This window comes from Arachis duranensis, chromosome 4 (genome assembly GCF_000817695.3).
Source record: "Arachis duranensis cultivar V14167 chromosome 4, aradu.V14167.gnm2.J7QH, whole genome shotgun sequence".
Lineage (NCBI taxonomy): Eukaryota > Viridiplantae > Streptophyta > Magnoliopsida > Fabales > Fabaceae > Arachis > Arachis duranensis.
Window position 1 is genome coordinate 25,699,158 of NC_029775.3, and position 15,416 is coordinate 25,714,573.

Sequence of the window (15,416 nt, forward strand, 5' to 3'; positions counted from 1 at the left end):
TTGATTTACTGCGAAGTAAGAACATATCAAAATCAGCTCAAAATGAACAACAAATTAATAGAGAATCCGAATGCAGAAAGTTCTACAATAAACAATAAATAATTTAAACCCACTGAATAACAACTCAATACTATCCTTTGATGCCTGTAAAATATATACCTGAAATAACACTATATCAATGTTAGTATATAAAATTATATGATTAACATAATTATAAAATTGTTTATCAGGAGAATAAAATAATACAAATTCTTATGATAATTTTAATATTCTCAAACTATTAATGTACAATAAGAATGCATTATCCATTAGCACCTAGAATTTGTCAATTTTTTAATAGATAGTAATAAATTTTAGTAAATAAATAAATTTAAGTAAGAGATTTTGTTATTACCTTTTCATTATATGCTCTCAAAAACTTCTCTATATACCACATTCATCATGCAATTATCTTCCAAGTGCCCCTGATCTTGCAACAGTACTCGCAGACCATCTTTATTCATTACCCTTGATAACGCAACATACAATTGACTAAGGGTGAAAATTAGCCTTGGAAGGTATATTCCAACTTTCGATAGAGTTTATCCTTGAGACTTATTTATTGTCATTTCAAATGACATAGTAATTGGGAATTGTCTTCTTTGAAAACTGACTGGTAATGTTTCATTATTTAGAATTAAATTCAATCTTGGGATAAGAACAATACTTTCAACTTTATTACCGGTTAAAGTCTTGCTTTCTATCACATAATTTCCCATTCTTCTAACTTGCATTCTCGTTCCATTGCACAAACTATTAGTTTAGTCTATATTCCACAGCAATATGACAGGAGCACCAACCTTCACAACTAACTTGTGTGGCGGTAGACCTAAACAGTTTATTCCATTTAGAATCTCTGGCGAGAAGGCATCTAACTCAAATTCTATTTTTTCCTCCTCAGCACACACAGAGTCAGAACATAAGTAGACTCTTTCTTGTCCAGGTAACTCTGCAGTCATCTTGTTGTTGATATCAATGACACAATCTAGAGTTGGTGCAAGAATTGCTCTATCCTTGAAATAATTTTCAATGGATAAATTGGATAACATATCTGGATACACAAAATCAATGAGGTCATCCAAAGCTGTCTCAGAGTTCTTAACCAAAATGTCAGATGGTATATGAATGATCGATTCACCATTTGTTGTAGCACCAGCCAAACCATCACCAATGTTGAGTAGCCATTCTGCAAAATTTCTGAGTTCTTGTATGTTGTTGTTTGCACCCAGTGACAATCTCATATTTTTTGTAAACTTCAGAACTTTACAGTTATGCCACAAATATAAAGAATTAATAGAAGACTGAATTATATCTTGCCTTGAGCCTCTGAAAATCACAGGTAAAATTTATTTAAAATCTCCTCCGAGAACAATAACTTTACCTCCAAATGACAAATGAGCATTACACAAATCTGAGCACCTCAAGATGTCTCTGAGGTATTTGTCTAAAGCTTCGTGACAATACTTACTTATCGTTGGAGCTTCATCCCATATGATTAATTTGGCCTTAGTTATTAACCTTGCAAGAGGACTTCCCTGTTTAATGCTACACAAAAAATCTTCATTTATGGTCAAAGGAATTTTAAACCTTTAATGTGCAGTTTTTCCATTAGGCAACAAAAGTGCAGCAATTCCACTTGAAGCAACATTTAAAACTATACCTCCTTTAGACCTAATTGAGCATGATATAGTTGACTATAAGAATGTTTTTCCACAACCACCTTGACCATATAAGAAGAAAAGTTCACCCATATTACTGCTAACAGCACCAATTATTTGATCGTATGCAAATTTCTGCTCATCAGTTAGCTTTTCTAAATACCCATCTAGTTCACTCACAAGAGCATTAATGTCAAAGTTCAACTCTTCCATTATAATTCTGTCTTTTAAGCTGGACACCAAATTTTTTGGAGAATATAGCATTTCACAATATTCTTTCAATGACTTGCCATTTGATTGGAGCAAATTTTTAATTTTTACAAGTGCAATATCTTTTATTTGGACTTCTGACATCATCAAATCTGTATTTTTTCAATTTAAAATAACATAATTATTTGAAAAATTATTAAATAAGTCTCTGAAAAAAAAAAGTCTGAAATGTATTGTTGAATGATAAATAACACTTTATTTTTGGTTTAAAAAATACTTCATTAATAACATGTTCTTTTAAAAATTATTGTTGTGATTAACATGGATATCAAAATTATTATAATATAAAAAAAAAGCACACAGACAACCGATGCAAATACAAATATTGAAAGTATGTAAATTTAGTTACGGTTTCTTAAAAGAAGTAGATACGGTTTACAACAATAAATAAAAAAAAAATAGATAATAAAAAATAAAATAACTAATGAATAAAAATTTGAGTAAGAAATAAAACTCCATAATTAAAATTCAATTTGAACACTAGTAGTGGTCGGTTGCCCGCTAGAAGAGTGCTTGAAGCCCTGTTGGCTGATGAATTGCTGCTCCAATTGCTTGGAAGAGCATCAGTGCTCTTCATTTTTGCCACTATGTTCGCCACCAAATTCCCCTCTCTTGGAGCCCATGCGAAGCCCCCAGATGAGGCTTTGATTGTGATTGCAGATTCCTCCAGCACCTTGTCGTTGATGGATTAATTGGGTACTGTACAATGCGCGTTTGAGAGAGCTGCTGGAGTAAGAGTATTGATTGGAGTGCTCGAGGCCTTGATACAATAACAATTTATTTGTCTTTTGAGTGACCAGTGACCACAGGGAGTTTAAAATTTGGTTGAGACCAAATAATAGATAGAAATTCTGAAAGTGTTGCGTGAGTTTGTGATATTATAATAATACATATATATGATTAAAAAGGATTGATTAATGGATTTTACTAAATTGAATATTTGTTGAGAATTTAATTTTGATATATATAAAATATTTTACATAATCATTCAATCAAAATTAAACTCCTTGTTGAACTGAATATATCTCTATTTTATTTTCTAAATCATAAACAATCTACCCTTTTATGCCACTGAAATGAATTAATGTCATTCGTCAAAATAAAAAATGAATTGAGATCAGATATTTGGAAACCACACCTTGTCATTGATATTAACATAGTATCATCGTGCATTATGAACCCCTCAAAAGCTGTATACATTTTACCAATTACCAAATTTTCAGTGTGCTTTGCAACATTATTGCGAGGTTCTTTAACTAGAATCTATATTTATAAATTATTTTCCTTGACCCCATAAAATCATTTCTAATTCTTATTCTGAGAAGTTACATCAATTATCTAGAAGACTTTCTTTAGTTTGGTTGTCTTGAAGTGAACTGTGTTTCATTTTATGTATAAATCAAATGTCATATATGAATTTAAATCTGCATGTTACTCACACAGTCGCACTTGCATAAATCTTATGATGTAGATTGAGAATGCTAACATTAATTCATGTATGATTTTGACACTAATTTTCTTTTCCAAAACAGAAATTTACATGCTCTTTGTATGAATTAGTTCCATTTTGATCTTGTAACAAAAGTTCAAAGTATACAAGAACTTGTATGTTTCTTACATCAGTCTATTAGCTGCACAGCTCCAATAGAAGGTATCTTGTCTCTCAACTTTTGCGTTAGCGCCACGCGAACCGTCATAACTCCGGCCGCCGGTCCACTTAGCCGAACTTTGACAACATAATCATCGATCTTAACAAGCTCTAATATTCCTCCCCCAGTGCCAACAAGGTATGGCCTAATTTCAGAAAGAACCTGAAAAACAAATAATATCATAGACTAAGTATTTTTCATCATGAAAAACTCTTTAGCCCTATGATCAAACTTGATTTTTTCAATGAGTACGCAAATTCTATAAATGATGCAAGAATTTTAGTTTCATACACTCTCGACATTTTGCTCTGTTAACTCGAGGCCAGTCTCGGCGTCCACAATCTGCTCCACTTCCATGATTTCTGGGATCTTATCACGAAGGCGAGTCTCAATTCCCATCTTTAATGTCATGGCCGAGCTAGGACACGAGCCACATGCTCCTTGAAGCTTGAGGACGACGACAAGGCCATCTATCTCGTGCAAAGCCACATTCCCTCCATCAGCCATCAAGCCAGGTCTAACCTCATCCAAAACCTTCTCCACATTCTCTTCTGTCAATGGCAGCACACAGCTTGGGGATACAACTCTTCCTACAACATTCAATTGTGAATCAACTCAATCAACTATATACTTTTTTTTGCTACACACATTCATCTATTATGGTTTATAGGGGTGACAATGATTAGGGTATGGTAGATGATAAGCTCTGTCCTAAGTCCTAGCCCTACTCGCAGGCTTAAACTCCTCAACCTGAACCATTCCCGCACTCTAAATCTTGCAACCCGATTGTACCCGAACCAATCCGCACAACAAATTATCTTCACTCTAGTCTTTCCAGACATTTCATAATATCAAATATCATTTTGAAAAAGTCTAGGACCAGTACTTTTATTTAAATTTGGCCAGCACTTAACCAGCAAAAGAAAAGTGAATAATTCCATATCATTAGATATTAATACGGACTAATTGATGGTTACAAATCACAAAACTTGCTGATCCCCTAGCACTCCTCTATTATTTTATCTATGATTAGCAAATTGAATTATTAGTTTGGTGGTACTAAGTATTTGTGCAAAAGACAAGAATTTAAGTTCAAATTTTTTACTGGCTCATCATATGTATATGTATTTTTATGTACATTCACATTATATATTGAGGGTGCGAGTTGGATGATAGGATATGCTCGATACCTGAAGCCGATCCTACCCATAGATACAGGTTCCACAGCTAGCCCTATTGATTTACAAATGGATAAATCGCTTATCTATAAGCTAATCAAGTAACTAACCCTCTAATAACCCCTAATGGGTCTAGTGTATTAATAAATTTAATCCAATAAATGGTGTTCAAATTGATGAATTAGTTAGAAGAATGCATTGACATGAAAAGAGAGTAGTAGCACCTGCTTTGTTCCGTGGAGAACGGGATGATATAAGTCCAAAATATTGTTTGATGTCCATTTGGTGACCTCTAACAAAACAACTCTCATTTGAAGAAAATCCTCTGCCATTTGAAACTCGATTCTGAAAATAAAATTAAGAATAAAAATAGGTGCAAAATTTTGAGTCACATAAACACAACAAACATAGCAATATAATCCACCTAAGAATTTTGTAAAGATGGCATAATTAGATGAATAAAATTCCTTAATTTCTCAGAAGAAGGAAACAACGTACCTTAAGGAAACAACACGGGTTAGAGAATAATAATAATGTATGATGAGTTGCACAAAGCATTGCAACCAGTAAAAGCTACCATAAGGTTATGGTAACATACAATTGTCTCATCTTGTTTTGAATGGAGTTAAAGGAATTAGTTTAAGTTCTTATGTTTTTGCAGCAGCAGTGGCCTTTGGATGGTTGATACTGGTACACAGCAATTGATTGGTTCAAGTTGATTTTGTTTCTGATGACGCTCCATGATGATAATGAAAAGTGAAATAAAATAAAATAAAATAAAAATGTGGCCAAGTTTTTTCTTTTTGTTGGACTTCAAATATGGCCAAGTTTGTGGACAGAACTCAAACACACGGGTGGTTGTTAAGATTGGATCACCCATGTGATATGATTCAAACCCAAGTTTTATGCCCAAAAGCATTAAATTCATCTTGCCAAAAATTCAGGGTGCTAAAAAATATGGGGAGGTTTCTATTTTTGTCGAAGTACATTGGACCATAGCTGTTATAATCAGACCGTATCAGGCAGTTTGACTGAAATACCCATGAAGCAGAAATTTAACTGGTTCAGTTAGGTAGCGTTTGTTTGTAGAGACTGGAACTGAGACGGGAAGACAGAGACTCAATATTATGTTAGTTGAGCTAGAGATTAGTACTTAAATTTTTGTTTTTGGCTTCAAAATTTCAGTACCTCCAAAAAGTAGAGACACTAGAGACAAAAAATTTTCAAGACAAGGACAGAAATTTTAATTATAATTTGTACCTAAATTGCCCCATTCTAATTCAATAATTCCAAAATTACCCTTAATGTAAATTAGGGCTTCTTGATCAACCCTCGTGACTCCATCTTCTCATTCTTCCCTTGTGACTCCATCTTCTCATTCTTCTTTAGAACAGCCACTGCAATCTCTGAAGCACCGTCTCAAGAACAACCATTGTCTCGTCGCTAGCCTCGCCACCGCTAGGTAAGTGATTTGCCGCTTGCAAGTTCATTTTCGTAACCCCCATCTTCCCATCTCCTCTTTTTCTCCTTCACAAGAAAATCAAAGAATGAAGTTGTCGCCTCTCCCCGGTTGCTATTGACGCCAACCATCAACTCCTCGTCCTAACTGCTTTGACCTAGGTTAGTTTTATACAAAAATTGTTTAATTTACTGATTCCTTTCATCTTTTCCGTCGTACCCTAATCTGTGGATTTGTTCTTTTCATCTTTTCTATCATGCCCTAATCTATGAAAGTTTCTTTGACGAGAATGAAAGCCAAGCTGACTAACCCATTTATTTAAACTTTATAAAAGCATGAATTTATGATGTTTACTTCCTTTTTTGTCTCGTAAGAACTAGAACTGAACAATCTGGGATCAGTTGCTAAGTTTGGTCAGTTTGATACCAGGGTCAGTGATTAAGTTTGGCCATTTTAATGAGTTTTCATGTCTCTGTTTGGTTTAATACTTGTGGATTAGTGCATCTTCAAACCACAATAGGTGCATCTTTATATCAGTATTTTGGTTTATATATTAGAGCTATTGTTAGTTAGGCTATAATTCTTTACATATCTATTTGAGTGGAAGAATGTTTGTTCTCTAAACTGATAAGTAAAATTGTTGAATATACATGATATCATATAAATATGTTTGATATGGCTTAGGTGATAATGACGGCACAGTTATTTGTGTCAAGTGTGAACCATTTCATATTTAAATTACCAAATCTTTTTTTTACCTTTTGGAAGACTTTGATTTGCTTAAAGTACCTGAAAAAGTCACTTTCAGCTTATGAAATAAGAGAGAGAAATTGATATTATCATTTTTATTGTGTTTCTATTGTATTTCCTGTTTTGATTTTCAATTGAAACTTAATTAAAATTGAGAAGTAAATAGAGTTGCATGTCTTTTGATTCCAATTTTTTATTCTTGTTTTTAGTTCTAAGAAGATATAGCAGATTTTGCATTTTGAAGTGTTAGATTTATTTTAATGTTTATGCGTTTTTTTTATATAATGACTTTGCTAGGAAGAAATGAAGCAGTTGGAAATTATTAAGCAATGGCTCCTAGCCTATAGATCAGAATTCTCTTCTCAAACAAGTTTAATAATGGTAAGACATGCAACTAATAACACGGATTTGTCATGATCATGTTAATGAAATTTCTAATAATTCTTTGTCATTATCTGTCCCATTCAAAACTTGGGATCATAAAAAAGAATAATTATTTACCAAGTGAAAGAATTATTTGTCCCATACGAAATCCCTATCCTAAAACAACGTTCTTCAATAATAAAATGCACGTTACATGCGAATTTGACTAAAAATAAGTTTATACACATACTGAAACATGTTCTCAAACTAATTTACACAATTTATCATTTGCTTGTTTCAATTCAAAGGTTAAACTACAACTTAAACAACAATATTATGACCAGTACAATACAGACTATAGAAACAACAAGTCGAAGGAACGCTAACAATTTCAGAAACATAACATTAGTATGCAGATTTTTATCTCGTTCGATCGACTTCAAATTGGAATTCAGTTGGCAAGAGCGATCATCTCCAACTTCAGAATGTTGGATACTTGGATCTGCCCATTTAAACCATTCACATCGTTTTACAGGACAGGCATAATACTTTCTACCCGGGTTGGCAATGCTATTTGAGACTTGTAACGGAGCTCTTAAACCACACTCACAAAAAGATTCGCCCGTTACATTGTCTCTGCCGTATGAACCACTTATAGATCTTCTACTTGTGGAAGCCATTGTTAACTAGGCTGCTATACATTTAAGAGTAAGCAAAAATCAAAACAACGATCAAGAAAAAGTAACACAACACAAGATTGAATCAACTAGTCCAAATAAAATTATTTAATAGCTAATCAAAACAAATTTTCTTACGGATTTCAAATTGAATAGTTAGTCAAAACAGTGATCAAGAAATTGTAACACAAGACAAGATTCAATCAACTAGTCCAAATAAAATTATTTAATAGCTAATCCAAACAAATTTTCTTGCAGATTTCAGATTGAATAGCTAATCAAAACAGTGATCAAGAAATAGTAACACAACACAAGATTGATTCAACTAGTCCAACTAAAATGATTTAATAGCTAATCAAAACAAATTTTCTTGCAGATTTCAGATTGAATAGCTAGTTAAAACAGCGATCAATAAATAGTAATACAACACCAGATCATACTTAATTTTGTCAATCAGACAAATCAGTTTGAGAGAATACATTCCCAATTCAAGATATCACACCAATGTGCACTAATTCTGATAAGGAAAAAAAGTGATAATAGGAACATAATTATGATAAATAATTCTCAAGTCATCTTTGTTTTTGTATATAATAATTATCATAAATAAATTTATAAAATTAACAATCACAAATTCACAAATAAGCAATTAACAAGCACAAATAAGGTAAAAGAATTTATAAAATTAACAAACGATGAAATCAGCATTTAGCAATGACAATTTCACGAATCTTAAAAAAAGATGACATAGAAATCAGAAATATAAAGAAAATGAGGGCAAATTAGTAGTCGGCTATCACAACTTCATAAATTTTCAACAATTGATGAAGCACAAATCAGCAATTTTAAGCAAATCAGGGAAAATCTCAAATAAGGAAATGGGGGATGTACACATTTTCATCCATATGAGGCCAAATCAGAAAATGAGAGATTCACAAATCAGAAAATGAGGGAATAAAAAATGCTACACGAAATTATCAACTTTGAACTTCACAAAATTAATAAGCAAATAAGGTAAATTGACAGATGATACCAGGTCCGTTGAGAGAGAAACAGCGGAGACCAGAGACACAGCTTCGAGACGGTGGCGACGATGGTGACGATGGCGACGCAAACCCACAGGCGTGCAAATGGAAGCAACGTCACAAACCTTGGGGAGCAACTGGTGCCACGAAGGTGAACTGATGGAGAATTGGAGACGTGTCGTCGTCGTTCGAACCCTTGGAGGCGCTACCGGCAGCAAGTAGGACTAGACTAGTCCTTCACGGGAAAGGAGAGAAGAAAGGGTAGAGGAGAGGAGAAAGGGGGTTAGGGTTGCATGTTGAGAAAAATGAAATTGGATTTGGGAGTTAGGGTTGTTAATTAAAATACCGAGACATAAATCAGATTTGTACACTTCTACACCAAACACAATACCATGATTCCGAAAATCAGACCGGACCGACCAGTCAAACCAATCAAACCAGCCAAACTATGAACCGACAATATTAACAATCCAGTTAACAATGTGAAACCGCTAATAAAAAAACCGCTAACAAACCGTTGAACCGGCTGAGAACTGGTTGGTCAGGCCAGAACCAGAACTGGCCGATTTGGATGAAACTGTGTCGTTTTGGTTCCCGCACGGATGACCTCCCTTCCCTTTACCTTCAGTCTTCATTCCAAACCCCTAATCTAACAACTTCTCCCCAAAGCAAAAGAGGAAGTTGAAACAAGAAACCCTAGCTTCTCCACCACCGCTGCAAGGACTGCCGCTGTCCGTCGCGCTCAGGCACTACCATCGTCGTCTGGTCGTCCGTGCTGCTTCCTCCTTCAAGAATCGCAACTTCTTATTCCTTGAGCTCGATGCATCAGTCCCTGGTATTTATCTGCTCCGTCGCGCTCCTGCTGCGGTCCATCACGTGCTCAGGCACCATCATCTTTGTCTGGTCGCCACAGGTTCTTCCAACCCACCACCGTCTTCTGAGTCGTGTTCGTTGCCTGCCCTCTGTCTCCGTCACAATTCTTCCCCTCTTCTCAGACTTCTCAGAAGAAAAACCCTTCTCCATTTCAATTTCCTTCCTTCGAGTTCAGAGAGAAGAAGCTTACCAAAGAAAAAAACCCTAGGCTTCGAAGGTTAGTTCACTACTAACTTCTTCTGTGTTTTTTATTTGTGCCATGTTCAATGATTATTTGATTACTGATTATTTGAATGTTTCGTGTTTTAATTTTTTATTGAATGATTATTTGATTACTAATGAGCTCTAGTTCTATTGTGTTGCTATTCTTTTGTGTTGTGATTTTTTTATTGAATGAGCTCTGATTCTGCAGTGTTGCTATTTTGTGTGTTGCTGTGATGCTATTTTGTGTCTTCTTTATTTTGTATTGACATGCATCTGAGTGATATCACCACTGTAAGTTAACTACTTGCTCTGTTGATTTGTTTTTTATTTCTGAATGTCATGTCACTTGTTATGATGCTGCTGCTGTTTTAGTGTTTTTTAACTTTTGAATCTGCTGCTTTTTGAATTTTTGTTGATAGATTTATTGATTTTAGGATTTAGGGTGATTATTTGTTACTGTATTTTAATTTTAGTTGTCGATTGTTATAGATTTTTGGCTTTGTTTAGTATGTTGTGCTGATTGTTCTTGATTTCTGGCTTTGTGAGTGTTGTTCTATTTTTGGTCTGTATTTGATCTTGTTCAAATTTCATGATTTTGTTACTGGCTCCTGAAAGTTGGGTTTCTTTTTCTAATATGCTTAATATCAGAAAGATTTGGAAAATTTTGTTACTCTTTGTTAAGAATATGCTGAAATTTTGTTAAAATTTTGCTAAAACTTTGTTAGATAGATGGGATATGCCAAACTAAAACTTGAATTGTGAAGGATAACCTGTATTCTAATGCTACTTTACTTCATATATTATCTCTCATTCTTGGTATTTTTGAAGACCCTTATACCCTTGAAGCCACTTCCTTCATCATGGACATCTAAGGTAAGGTTGATCTCCCTCTTGTTCTGTGAAGACTTGTCTGTGAAATCAATCCCCAAGTTGTTCAACAGGTTTTGGATTCTCATCTGATTCAATGATGACTTGGTATCTTGCCCTTGAGACTGGACAATTTCTGGTTACATTATTGGCTGTTGGTGATGCAGAATCGTCATGTTAGATTTATGTTGTCATGCTATAATATTGAGCTTAGCTATTAGTAGATGACCAAATATTTGTTATTGATTTGGTTAATTAAATTTTTTTTTATTTTGTAACTATCTTAATAAGTTCAATAGTGATATAATGACAAATGAATAATAAATTGTTGATAATGATGAAATTAAAGGTTATATTAGATTTTGGTTGATGAGGTATTTTATATTTGGAAGACATTTTAAATTTTATGTTAGACTATATTTATTTATAATTTATTTATTATTTTATTATAAAACGGTTTTTCTGATTAGATTACGGTTAAAGTGATTAAAACGGTTCAATGACCGGTTTAGTTTTCAAAACCTTGCACAATACTGATACTTATTTCTGTCTTCGTCTCTTGGTCTCTCTCTCGCAAACAAACGCTACCTTAGAAATTATGACTGGACCTGCATTTAGACCAGTGGCGAATTGAGAAATCTTATAAAGAGGGGCAGAAACAAAAAATTAAAAGTGCTATATTAAAACTAAAAGTTTTAATAAAAAAATAATTATATATTTTAATATTATTCTAAACTAAAATTAATTTTAAAAAAAATCATTTATATCAAAGTTTTTTTTCATAAAATTCTAATTTTTATACTTATTATAAAAGATATAACATAAATAATATAAATTTGTTTCTCTAATAAGTTTAATATATGTATTTAAAATAAATTAATGAATATAATATATAAGATATATTCATATTAATAAATAATTCACTCAATATATTTTGATTTTAATATCATAAAAAATAAAATTTAATCTAATTTATTTTTATGTATATATTTTCTTATTACATTCAATTAGGAATTATTATAAAAACTAAAGTATTTTTATATAATAATAAATAGAAGAATTACAAAAAAAAATTGAAAGAACAAAAGAAAATACATTTAAAATGCATGAAACAAGATTTGAACCCATGTTTTGGAATATAAATTGTCTCCCTTTAACCATTGAACTAAGGTATATTGTTAAAATATTTAGACATTATATCAAATATATTTTAAGTTTTAAAAATTTAGGAGGGGCCATGGCCCATGCTGGTCCACCCTAAATCCGCCTCTGATTTAGACCGCTGCAAACCAGGCGATTCATTGTTAACCCACCACGAACCGGGCGATTCATTGCCAACCTGCTATAGATCAGGCAGTTCACTGCCAATCTCTTTTGAATCGGACAATCGTCCTGTGCTCAAGCGTTCTACAATCCATGTGTGCTTCTCTGCTTACGAGTTGGTGGATCCTCCAGTACTAATTTCTCCTATGAGTGTTTATGCAAAGGGTAAAAGAGAGCAGTAGAGAAAGGGTTGTGTATATTCAAATAGTATCGGAATGATACAATATAGAATGGTATGTATAGATGCTAAGAGAATCGAAATAATAAAGACGTAATATCTTATAATAAATATTCAAATATACTAAATAATGCTAATTGATCCTAATTATACTCTAACATGCCCCCTCAAACTCAAGTGACAACCTAAGCTTAAAACAACGAAATAAAAAAAATGCATAAACTGATAAAACGAGTGCAGACGTAACTACTTGAAAAAATTGCAGATGAAACTATCAGAAGGAAGTGCAGACATAACTGCCAAAAGGAAGCGTAGACGGAACTGCCGAAAGGAAGCGTAGACGGAACTGTCTGAAGGAAGCTCAGACAAAACTGCCACAAGGAAACGCAAACAGAACTGCCACAAAGAAACACAGACGGAACTGCCACAAGGAAACGCAGACGGAACTGGCAGAAAGAAACGCAGACGGAACTTCCGAAAGAAACGAAACTGTTGAAAGGAAGCGCAGACAGAACTATCACAAGGAAACACAGATGAAACTTCCACAAAGAAACACAGACAGAACTGCTACAAGGAAACACAGACGGAACTGCCGGATGGGAGCGTAGACGAAATTATATGATTTCTCCATGAGAATAGATAAGCAGCGGATGACAATGGTGTTTGATCATTCGACTTGAAAAGACACAAGATGGGGAGAATAGGTTAGCCGGTGAGGTGAAAACGCATCAAAGAAGTGACAAAGCATGAGTTTCTATAATAGCAATCTCAGGAACAAACTCGAGGTTTAATAATACTGAGACAAACCATAATTACAGAAGCATTGCAAGAAGAGTTGGCACATCCAAAACTGGACATGAGGCACTTGTCATTAGAAAGTTTGGTGACACAATACACCCCTCGATGACATTTATATTCTTGTTTGTAATGTTCAATTTGAATAAGAACCTTTTTTCAATAATGATCTCCAAAACTTTAGGTATAAGTCTCCTTTTCCCCATTTTTTACATGTACAATATTAACTTTGTCACGGGAACATACATGGTTGACATTACCAAAGAAATTTTAAATCAATTACATTTTACTTACACATATCTCCTTCACTTTGTCAGCAGCCTTTCCCACCACCTGCTCTACCTCTTTGTTCTACACAAATAGTTTAATACAACCAGTTCAGTGACAATTACGTGTAGTCTATACCTGCAGCAATATGTCAGTAGAATCTATCCTCTAAAAATTTAACAACACCACATCCAGCTATACTCAAAGTCCGCTATTATTCTCTGACTAATAATATTAATAACAGGATAACAAAAATTAATAATAGCTCTCCTAACGACTAACCTCATCGTAGCCTTAAAACCTACGCACCTGCAGTAGTCACACCAATACCTATCTTTACTCTCTACAACCTTCTTTGCGCATGACTTACACGACGTATAAGACCAGTCATTCTTACCAACCTCCGGAGACACAATATTGCCAACAATCCAGCAAGAGGTTTCCTAACAAATTGCTTCGAAATCAATTAAAAAATATTTACTTAACTAAGTAATTATATAATGACCTCACCTCAGTCATATTCAAAACCTCCTCTATAGTCTTGATTGAGACAATGCCTGCATTGATCTCATCTGTGGCAGAGTATTAGGGCTGCGTTTGAAGTTGAGTAATTCTTTATTAACAGGACACAATATCCACTACCAATCTAAGCAGCAAATAAAATGTTTCTATAATTTTATTTCCTTTTATAAAATATATTTTAGATTTTAGCACCAAATTCAAATGACACTTTTAGCAACATGAAACATATATTTTCTTGAAGTTAGTCACCTCAGGAGATTTAGATTGAAGTAAACTTTAGAGACATAGTAAGTGCTTTGAATATTGATAAAATTCAGGTACACGTTGGTCTTAAAAAGTTAAACCACCAAGATGAAAGGTTACCCATCAACTCAATTAAGGTAAGGAAGGACTTAGTCCACTAATTCCCCGAATAATGTACACTTGATTTTATGGGACAGAAACACATAAAACTATTTTGATAGCAATCTTGAGATGTGATGCACCTTCTTAACTGTGGCATTAAGGTCACAAATGCAAATAAAAGTTTATAACTAAAATAAACATTACTCTAGGTCCTCCAATTACAGCGTGATATGCTTGCTTTCCTCTCTTGTGCGTGTAATCATCTCCCTAGCCTATTCCTTTCTAACAACCTCTCCTATATAATCTATATTTCACAAAATGTTGGTTAAAATTGTGACCTTTATCAAACTACTTCATTGAAACAGGATTTTATGACACTATTTCAATTTAGCTTACCAAATAGTAAATTTTCATCAATGACATTGTTTTACTCAATATCAACAAATGTACGAAACTTAAAAAGGGCTAAAAGCAAAAATCTCAATGGGTAGGACTAAGACCTCAGTTTTTGTATAAAAACTAAGCCTGTACTTATGTGGGGTTGTCCTAACCTTGCCACTGTTGTAATACCCTCACTATCAGAATGTCACGCTTCCGGCTGCGCTACTCAGATAGCAAGAAGTATTACGACGACTTCATATACTTAATAATAAAATAGGAGCCTTTGACTTAAAATTGTATCGCTTTTTTCTTTTTAATAAAAATGGAAATACTTTTTAACTGAAAATAAACAGGCATATACATATATACAAAACTTACTCAAACAACTTATAAATATTATATACATACATGTTATTACAGTCACGACTCCTATCCCTCTTACAAGATTATAATAATAAAGGCGAGGGAAAGTCTATAACATATGTATACAAACAAAAACAACATATTTAGGAACTTAACAAAAACTCTGCAAGCTTCCTCGTCTGTCCTGAAAAGATAAAATTGTAGGGGGTGAGAACCTAACCACATGGTCT

General features: G+C 33.6%; 2 protein-coding genes across 2 annotated transcripts; both read right to left on the minus strand.

Annotated features, from left to right (window-relative positions):
* Window positions 1-3,398: 3,398 nt before the first annotated feature.
* LOC107483824 (nifU-like protein 3, chloroplastic) lies at window positions 3,399-5,525 on the minus strand. The gene is made up of 4 exons (XM_016104441.3): window positions 5,293-5,525; window positions 5,019-5,139; window positions 3,908-4,206; window positions 3,399-3,778 (listed from the first exon to the last, which is right to left on the minus strand). Exons 1-4 carry the CDS (start codon window positions 5,350-5,352, stop codon window positions 3,587-3,589), a joined length of 672 nt encoding a protein of 223 aa, XP_015959927.1. The 5' UTR covers window positions 5,353-5,525; the 3' UTR covers window positions 3,399-3,586.
* Window positions 5,526-7,680: 2,155 nt separating this feature from the next.
* LOC127746616 (uncharacterized) lies at window positions 7,681-8,046 on the minus strand. The gene has a single exon (XM_052260487.1). It carries the CDS (start codon window positions 8,044-8,046, stop codon window positions 7,681-7,683), a length of 366 nt encoding a protein of 121 aa, XP_052116447.1.
* Between the last annotated feature and the right edge of the window lie 7,370 nt (window positions 8,047-15,416).

Bases quoted from the DNA above. Each gene is read 5' to 3' on its own strand.
- LOC107483824 (XM_016104441.3), bottom strand. From the start codon at position 5,352: ATGCTTTGTGCAACTCATCATACATTATTATTATTCTCTAACCCGTGT. The intron at 5,140-5,292 runs GTACGTTGTTTC...TTTTATTTTCAG, and splicing joins ACCCGTGTTGTTTCCTTAAG to AATCGAGTTTCAAATGGCAG. The intron at 3,779-3,907 runs GTATGAAACTAA...TTTGTTTTTCAG, and splicing joins CAGAGCAAAATGTCGAGAGT to GTTCTTTCTGAAATTAGGCC.
- LOC127746616 (XM_052260487.1), bottom strand. From the start codon at position 8,046: ATGGCTTCCACAAGTAGAAGATCTATAAGTGGTTCATACGGCAGAGAC.